The sequence below is a fragment of the Lynx canadensis genome, chromosome A2 (genome assembly GCF_007474595.2).
Source record: "Lynx canadensis isolate LIC74 chromosome A2, mLynCan4.pri.v2, whole genome shotgun sequence".
Lineage (NCBI taxonomy): Eukaryota > Metazoa > Chordata > Mammalia > Carnivora > Felidae > Lynx > Lynx canadensis.
Window position 1 is genome coordinate 10,896,525 of NC_044304.2, and position 8,271 is coordinate 10,904,795.

The 8,271-nt window shown below is 39.5% G+C and overlaps 1 protein-coding gene across 1 annotated transcript; it reads right to left on the bottom strand.

Annotated features, from left to right (window-relative positions):
* Window positions 1-3,474: 3,474 nt before the first annotated feature.
* On the bottom strand, window positions 3,475-4,473 carry LOC115505247 (olfactory receptor-like protein OLF4). The gene has a single exon (XM_030302743.1). It carries the CDS (start codon window positions 4,426-4,428, stop codon window positions 3,475-3,477), a length of 954 nt encoding a protein of 317 aa, XP_030158603.1. The 5' UTR covers window positions 4,429-4,473.
* Window positions 4,474-8,271: the final 3,798 nt, after the last annotated feature.

The window sequence follows — 8,271 nt, forward strand, 5'->3', positions numbered from 1 at the left end:
CATAATATGATAGAAGTGACGGTGGAACTTAAAGGCCTTGTGCATTTCTGCTGCTCTCTCTTGGAACTATGGCTCTGCAAAGTGAATAAAATGAGATGGCCTGCAGAGGAAGTGGGGACATATGGAGCACAGCCCAGTTGTCCAAGCCAAGGCCACCCTGGATCAGCCACAGGTAGCTAGCCTAGCCCCAATTATATTAGAATGCCCTGGAAAGATCAGCAGAGCCTCCCCAGCTGACACACAGCTGACTCAAGACCCTTGAGGAGATCAACAGAGATTAGAACAACTCAGCACCATACAATTCCACTGAATTCTAAAGACATTCTACCAAGCCGTTTGCTTTCAGGATGGTTTGCTATGCAGCAACATTCATGATCATTCTGTTATTCGTTTATTTTGGATAATTATTAAAAAAATGATTCCTTTTCAGTTATCAGTAGAGGTTGGAAGGATTTGCATTTGGGTGGAAAAAATATGGTGTCTTGGGATCACATAACTGAGCAGGAATTCAAGCTCTCTTGTGCCCTGAAAAGACATCTTGATTTTAGCCCAATGAGACTCATTTTTGGCATTGACCTCCAGACCTGAAAGAGTGGAAATTTGTTTCTTTTAAACCTTTAATGTGATAATTGTATAAAGCAGCAGTTGGAAATGACAAAGACATTCATCCAAAAAATTCTCTTTGAAGAAATAGAACCCAAGACTCTCAACTCATTTATGTAGCTTCCTTGACTAAGGGCATTTTGTGTTGAAACACTACTTGAGTAGAAGAAACAAAACCTGAAGTCAGTTTGGAGATACTCAGCCTTCTGAGCTGGTACACAGGCTTTCTCCTTACATAAATGCAAATATGATACTGTTTCTGAGACCTCTGGGCATTAAGATAAGAAACATGATTCATTGTTAAAAATAAGGCCACCTGTTCTAGTCTAATTTTTTTGTCTAAATTTCTACATTCCTAGAATTCCAAGTTAAGGCAAACCTTCATTCTCTTCCTTTCTTTACCCTCAAGTTTCTCTCAAGGTTTCTTTCAACACAACATGTAAGTTATAATGAGTTACAATAAGGGTCATGAATTTCATGCATGTACATCTATGTATGTGAGTCAGTTTGTTTGAAAGAAAAATATACAAGTTAGAGATGGAGAGAGGCAAACCATAAGAGACTCTTAAAAACTGAGAATAAACCCTCTTAAAACTGAGGGTTAATGGGGGGTGGGAGGGAGGGGAAAGTGGGTGATGGGCATTGAGGAGGGCACCTGTTGGGATGAGCACTGGGTGTTGTATGGAAACCAATTTGACAATAAAGTTCAGATTTTAAAAAAGAAAAATATACATAAATACACATACATTTGCATGCACATTTGCATACACAACCCTTATTCTTGAACATTCTTTGGACTCAACAGTATTTCTACACATGTCATCTTTCCTCACCACATCTCTTGAAGTTATGTGTATCTTCCACATTGCCTTCAGAAGAAAGCAATGGATAGAGGGATCATAGCCTAAAAATTGCATAACAAAGCAGTTAAAACTTCCTGTGAGCCTTCTTGAGTTCTAGATAAATGGAATCATGCAGTATGTACCCATGATTTTTCAATGACTCTTTCAATTTAAAGTTGTATACTTTAAATATGTGCAGTTTGTCGCATGTAATAATGCTCCAATAAGTTAATTAGAAATTAAAAATTCTAATGGTGCATGACTCAGGGTCAGATCTGGAGCACAGTGAGCTGAGTCACACCTAAGGGGGTGAGAGATCTCTCTACGAGCTGTGAAAAAGCAAAGGTTCACATGTAAATATTAAAATAGTGGAACTAAATTAAGACAAATCACATTCAATAAACTCACGTTTTGTAGACTAGAAGATTAGCCCACATATAGAAAAGGAGTAAACTGACATAAGTCAGTTCAAGACAGAAAGACACTAGAACCACACACCTCATGGATGAGCCTTCGAAACACAATGTAGAGATTCACACCTGACTATGGACTCATGAGGAGCCCAGCAGAGATCTGAACAACTTCCTACCCTACAATCCCATTCAATAATAAAGATATGTAGTAAGCTATTTTATTTGAGGATGCTTTGGACACAGCAATAGCTACCTGATATAATAATCAAATTGGGCAGAAATGAGGCCATTTGTCATAATCTGATTCTTTTTATTCTAGGAGTTTGTAGGTAGCATAATTGAAGCACCAGGATTATTCTATTCTTCAAGTTTATTTCAGATAAACGTATTAAAAAATGACTCCGCTGAGCCCCTTTCAGGTAACACGGAAATTTTGGAAGGTCATGTATGTTTTCACAAAGCTTGTGACTCTGATTCACATACCTGGGCAGGAATCCACACTTGCTGGGGAGTCATCCAGCGATTAAGAAGGAGGAAGATGTAAAACAGACAATACGGATATTGTTTGTCTCCTCAGTGGTTTTGGCAAAGTTTTGAATAGTGGGAGATATTTCATTTAGAGAAATGCTTAGAGAAACTTATAAATGCTACATTTATAAGTAGCACTGGACATTTTCAGAAACCATAAAATAATTTAATAAAACCCAAAACATGCCACCAGCCTTTCATCTTAATGAATACACTTTACACACGAACCCTGATATTCCATAATTCAATGAGCAGATAAAGTGCCTGAGAAGGAAATGTTTTGCATAGTGATAAATGCATGACTTAATATTTTGCGCCATCATACTTAAAGTCAAGTTTGACTTAAAAGGCCATAGTATATCAATCTATTTTTTCCATGTTTCTCTTTCTTTGTAGATTCCACTTGGAGACATGCATTTTATTATCATTTTTTTTTTGCCAGTGACTATGGTAAGCATGATGGACACAAGCTGTGTGACAGAGCAGGTACCTAATGTGTAGGAAAAACACCCCATGATCAGCGATAACAACCAGTACATAAAAGTCTGCCTTATCAGGAAGAGCAGTCAATGTAGTGATATAGAAAAGAATGATGTTCAAAGGAGTGAAGTCTGGTGGTCTCAGATCTTTCTCTGTTTTAAACTTATATCAATAGCTGTGGTAGCCAAGACTAGACTTTCCATAGGACAAGTTTAAGTCATGAATGGTTGTTTTGTTGTTGTTATTGTTGTGTTGTTTTTGGTCAAACAAAAGAAAAAATACTCCCTATGATACATTTCACATGAGAAGAAATTATTCTTAATATATCCATGTTGTCCTTTGAAAAATAGGTAAGAATTTCCAAATATTTTAATCCAAAGTAAGGAATAACCTTGGGAGAGGAAGAAAATGACAACGGGAAAATCTCTTGGATGTAAGAGCTATCAGAAAGCTTAATAAAGTGAGTTAAATAAATTGTGCAGAGAGGGTGAAAGAAAAAAATAGAAATTCCAGGAAAAAATAGAAGAGGCATCTTTCACCTCCACAATCTGATGAAACAATCTCAACCTTTGGCTCAGACTCTGGGCCCTGCAATCACGGGAACTTCTTCAGCCCAGGACAATTGTCCCTTTTGTAGCTACCATCCCAGAGAATCTCATCAGAGCCTCCTTTATGTCTCTGTTCCTCAAGCTGTAGATGAAGGGGTTCAGCATGGGTGTGACCGCCACATACATCACTGAGGATATTGCACTTGAGTGGGAGCTCTGGGTGACAGCAGAGCTGAGGTACACTCCTAGGCTTGTACAATAAAATGAGGAGACAACCGAGAGGTGAGACGCACAGGTGGAAAATGCTTTGTATTTGCCTCGAGCTGATGAGATTCCACATATGGAGGAAACTATTTTAGAGTAAGAGTAAAGTATTCCAATGAAGGGACCACCAGCCAGCAACATAGCTCCAAAATACAACACCATGTTATTGGGAAAGGTGTCCCGACAGGCAAGTTGGATCATCTGATTGAGTTCACAGAAAAAGTGGGGGATTTCCACCTCTGTACAGAAGGACAGCCGAAACGCCATTAAGGTTTGTAACAAGGAATACAGAACACTCATGATCCAGGACACCAGAACCAGGAGTCCACAGAGCCGGGGGTTCATGATGACCGTGTATTGCAGGGGGTGGCAGATGGCCACAAACCTGTCATAGGCCATCACACTCAGGAGAAAGTCATCCATCCCCGCAAAGGTTATGAAAAAGTATATCTGTGTGATGCAGCCTACATAGGTTATGACTTTGCTCTGGGTCTGGAAGTTCCAGAGCATCTTCGGGACGGTGGTGGAGGTGAAGCAGATGTCTACAAAGGACAGGTTGGCCAGGAAGAAGTACATGGGCGTGTGGAGGTGGGAGTCAGACCTGACGGCCAGGAGGATGAGCAGGTTCCCAAACACAGTGATTAGGTACATGGAGAGGAAAAGCCCAAATATGAGGGGCTGCAGTTCTGGTTCTTCTGAAAATCCCATAAGAAGAAATTCTGAAATTCCTGTATCATTTCCTGGGTCCATGTGGTGGAGGTGACTACCAGTAAAGGGGAAAATAACATGACTAATTTTCACATAAATCGCTTGGCTCACGTGGTTCAAATGCTACAATTTATATTCCCCAGTCAAGAAAGTAATTTCGATATTTTGTGAATGGATCTGAGTCCTTTGAGGGGATCCCTATTTCCTCTCTTACTAGGAATTTTCATCCCAACGTCAGACATTTTCCAATAGGCTAGGTTTTGTACATTTAAGTTTTTTTTTTTTCAGTTTATTTATTTTTAAGAGAGAGAGACAATGTGCGCATGTCAAGAAGGGGCAGAGAGAAGGAGAGGCGGAACTCCAAGCAGCCTCCACGCTGTCAGTGCAGAGCCAGACGTGAGGCCCCAACCCACAAACCGCGAGCTCATGATCTGAGCCGAGATCAAGAGTCAGAGGCCTAACTGACCGAGCCACCCAGGCGCCCTTGTACATTTTTAATAAGAAATCATTTAATGCATTTGAGGAGTGTATAGAGCGTCAATCGTGTTTTCAGCATTTCCAAGTCAGAAAGTAGAGGGTGCTGAACAGAAAAATTACCTACTATTCAGCGATGTGCATAGGATATATGCATACATAAAAATTAAATGATCTGGGGATGGAGATAGAGGTCATGAGGAAAATGAAGCAGGTACAGGAAGAGAGTGGTTGGGGTGTGATGTTGGGTGTTTAGTCAAGATTGGCTAAGAAGGTGACATTTGAACAGAGACCTGAAAGACTAGAGAAAACTGCCTGGAAACTGCCAGAGCGTCGGCTAAGGCACAGGCCTTGAGGAAGCGCTTTTTTCCCCCAGAAAATCAAGGCTCAGAAGGCAGCCAGTGTGTTTAGGACTAAAGGCAATGGCTGTGAATTTTGTAGAACCGTGTTGCCTCACAGCTGCCTAAGTTCGAGACACAGGGAGCTCCTCGTCCATACTATGTACCTCTTGCACTTTATTCATCTGGTTACTGTAGTGTCCTGTCCGTGGAACATCTCTTCCCAGTATGATCTATTGATTGAGTCTGGTCTGTGTATTATAGGGTCACCTTGGAATAGAGCAGCCCATGTACCCCTGCCTGGAGACCTGCTTTCACTGCACACACACACACACACACGCACACACACACACACTTTCACATACATGCAACACAATGCATCATATCCTCCTGGTGTGTTACTTCTCTGTCCTTCTCACGTCCCCCTGCCTGCCTCAACACACTGTTTAGGATATGAACGCAAACACATCACAATACCTTTCCCAGACAGAAGGTAGAAATCGTACCCCGAAAGACCTATTCATAGCTTCCCAAGGACAAATAATCCCGGGGCTCCATTTTGGAATGGTCACTTTCTGACCTGTATGTAATGAAACAAAAAATTATGTGCGATGAGTACAGAGAGAGAAAATGATGCTGGTGGCACCCAATCCTGGTCGTATCCCATTTGTCTCCAGCAAAAATGATGAAAGGACAAAAATAAGTTTGTCCAAAGGACAGAAGTAATGCTATCTTTATGGTGTGAAACATCTTACATATTGAACATCACAGGAGAATAGAACACTTCTCACAGTTTGGGCATTTTTATGCCCAGAGAGCAGAGAGAAGAAGACTTGATTTTCCTGTGTCTATTCTATCTTCATTTGACTGATCAGTTTTTATATGGCCCAATAGAGGATGAGGCAAGCCTGTTTAGCATTTTTCTTATGTGACATCTTTTTTCGTGTATTTGTTATTCTTACGCTTTGGGTTTAATCACTTTCTTCACAAGTCTGATGACCACAACTAGGGATGGTTTTGTTCCTTGTCCAACATGCAAAGACATCCCCAGACTCTATAAAACCCTACACACCCCATGACAATCTCTTCTCTTACTCTGAATAATCTGCATGTGACTTATCCGAGGACATTATTTCTCACTCACATTTATTGCGTTGCACTCCTGTCTGTCATCGTGATGTGATTACCAAAGGAGCAGGAACTTCTCTTCATCTTCTTCTTTACAAAAGTATGTGCATGTATATGCACTTACATGGAAACGAAGTCAAGAACATGAGACATTATGAAATACAAAGAGTGATAGAGGAAATAAAACCAGGTTAAAGAGAGCGGTTTCAGTACAACTGTATTAAACAAAATTCAATGGAGTTTTGAGATCTAACTGAAACATGATCTACAGGACCAGTAAGTCAACAAAATCAACCCAGATGAATCATAAAATTCCCCAAGACCTGGAAATAAAAGAGCATAACATATAAAGTTGTGAGAAATTTCTGGTACTAGCAGATGCACTTTTCGTATTGGTTGAATGAATCAGGAATTAGGTCTTATTATATATGCACTTTTAACGTGACAAAGCTGAATTTAAATGTGGTTAAAAGACCGGACTGTTGAGTGAAAGCTGGCACAAATGGCTTTCTACATGGAAGGAAGAGTGGTGCTTCCTTATTTCACACATCTCACAAAAAAATCCAAAAGAGTAAACCCTCAGTGTAAGAGTAACCACTGCATTTTAGATGCACATCTAGGAAACTACATGTAAAAAAAAATCTACAGGTGGACAAACCATCATAATTAAGGCAAAAAAAAAAAAAACAAACTCAGAAACAAGAAGATAAATACATTTCAATGAATAAAATTTAAAACTATTTTATGGCCCAAAATACCTAACTAAAAATCAATAGAGAAGTGTGATTTACAACAGGTATTTGAAATGCTGATAATTATAGATAAATAGGCATATAATATGTGGACATATAATAATGACAGACAAATGAACATAGTGATCAAATATATGAATCTTTACTGGAGCTCACTAATAGTTTAAAAAATCAACAAGAAATCTCTTTCACACCCATTTCCCTGAGAAATCACTCAAAGGGCTGTCACACTGAGTGGGGTCGGAAATTTTAACAAATTAACAAAGGGGCACTTTCTAATTTTGCTGTCATAATTGTGAAGCGTTATAACGTCTTCGGAGGCTGTGAAGACAATTACAAATATTAAAAATACAGATCCTCTTGGGGCACACGGCTGGCTCAGTTGGTAGAGCACACAACTCTTGAGCTTGGGGTTTGAAGTTCAAGTCCCATGTTGGGTGTAGAGATTTTTGAAAAAAAAATGTTTAAACAAAAATACAGATATTTTTTAACTCAGGATTTCTCAGTCTCTACTGTATGGACATTCCCAGCCAGATCCTTCCCTGTGGGGTGTGTCCTATATATTGTAGGATTAGAACATCCCTGGCCTCCACGCACCCCTCTCCAGTGTGACAGCCAAAAACGTCTTTGAACATTGCTCAATATCCTCTGGGGGACAAAATCACTTTTGGGTGAGAAACATAGTATTAAGTATTTAAAAATATTTTGAAGCATTGATATAATAGTAATTTAATGAGAAAAATATGAAAGACTATGAAAGGTGTAAATGGCACAGCCACACCATGATGAGTCATACCGGCCTTGAAATAATAAATCAGGGGCGCCTGGCTGGCTCAGTAGGTAGAGAGTGAGACTCTTGATCTTGAAGTTGTGAGTTCAAGCCCCATATTGGTTGTAGATATTGCTTAAAAATAAAATTTTTAAAAGAAAAAGAACTAATGAATCAGCATTATACTACTTGACTAGAGGGACATAGGTAAGGTACTACTGAGTTAGAAGGACGGGCAGAGAAAAGCTAGAAAGAACGATGGTGTCAGAACATAAAGAGTGCTTCCAATATGCATTGCTGTCTTTCTATACATTTGAATTGAAAGTGTGTGAATATGTATGTGTGCGTAACAGAAAAATTTTAAAAGCAATGAAGACTTTTAAGAAAGAGAAACAGCGAAAATGCACTTGGGTTAGGCAGAGTG

What these genes read in the sequence shown, in the direction of transcription:
- LOC115505247 (XM_030302743.1), bottom strand. Translation starts at nt 4,428, where the DNA reads ATGGACCCAGGAAATGATACAGGAATTTCAGAATTTCTTCTTATGGGA.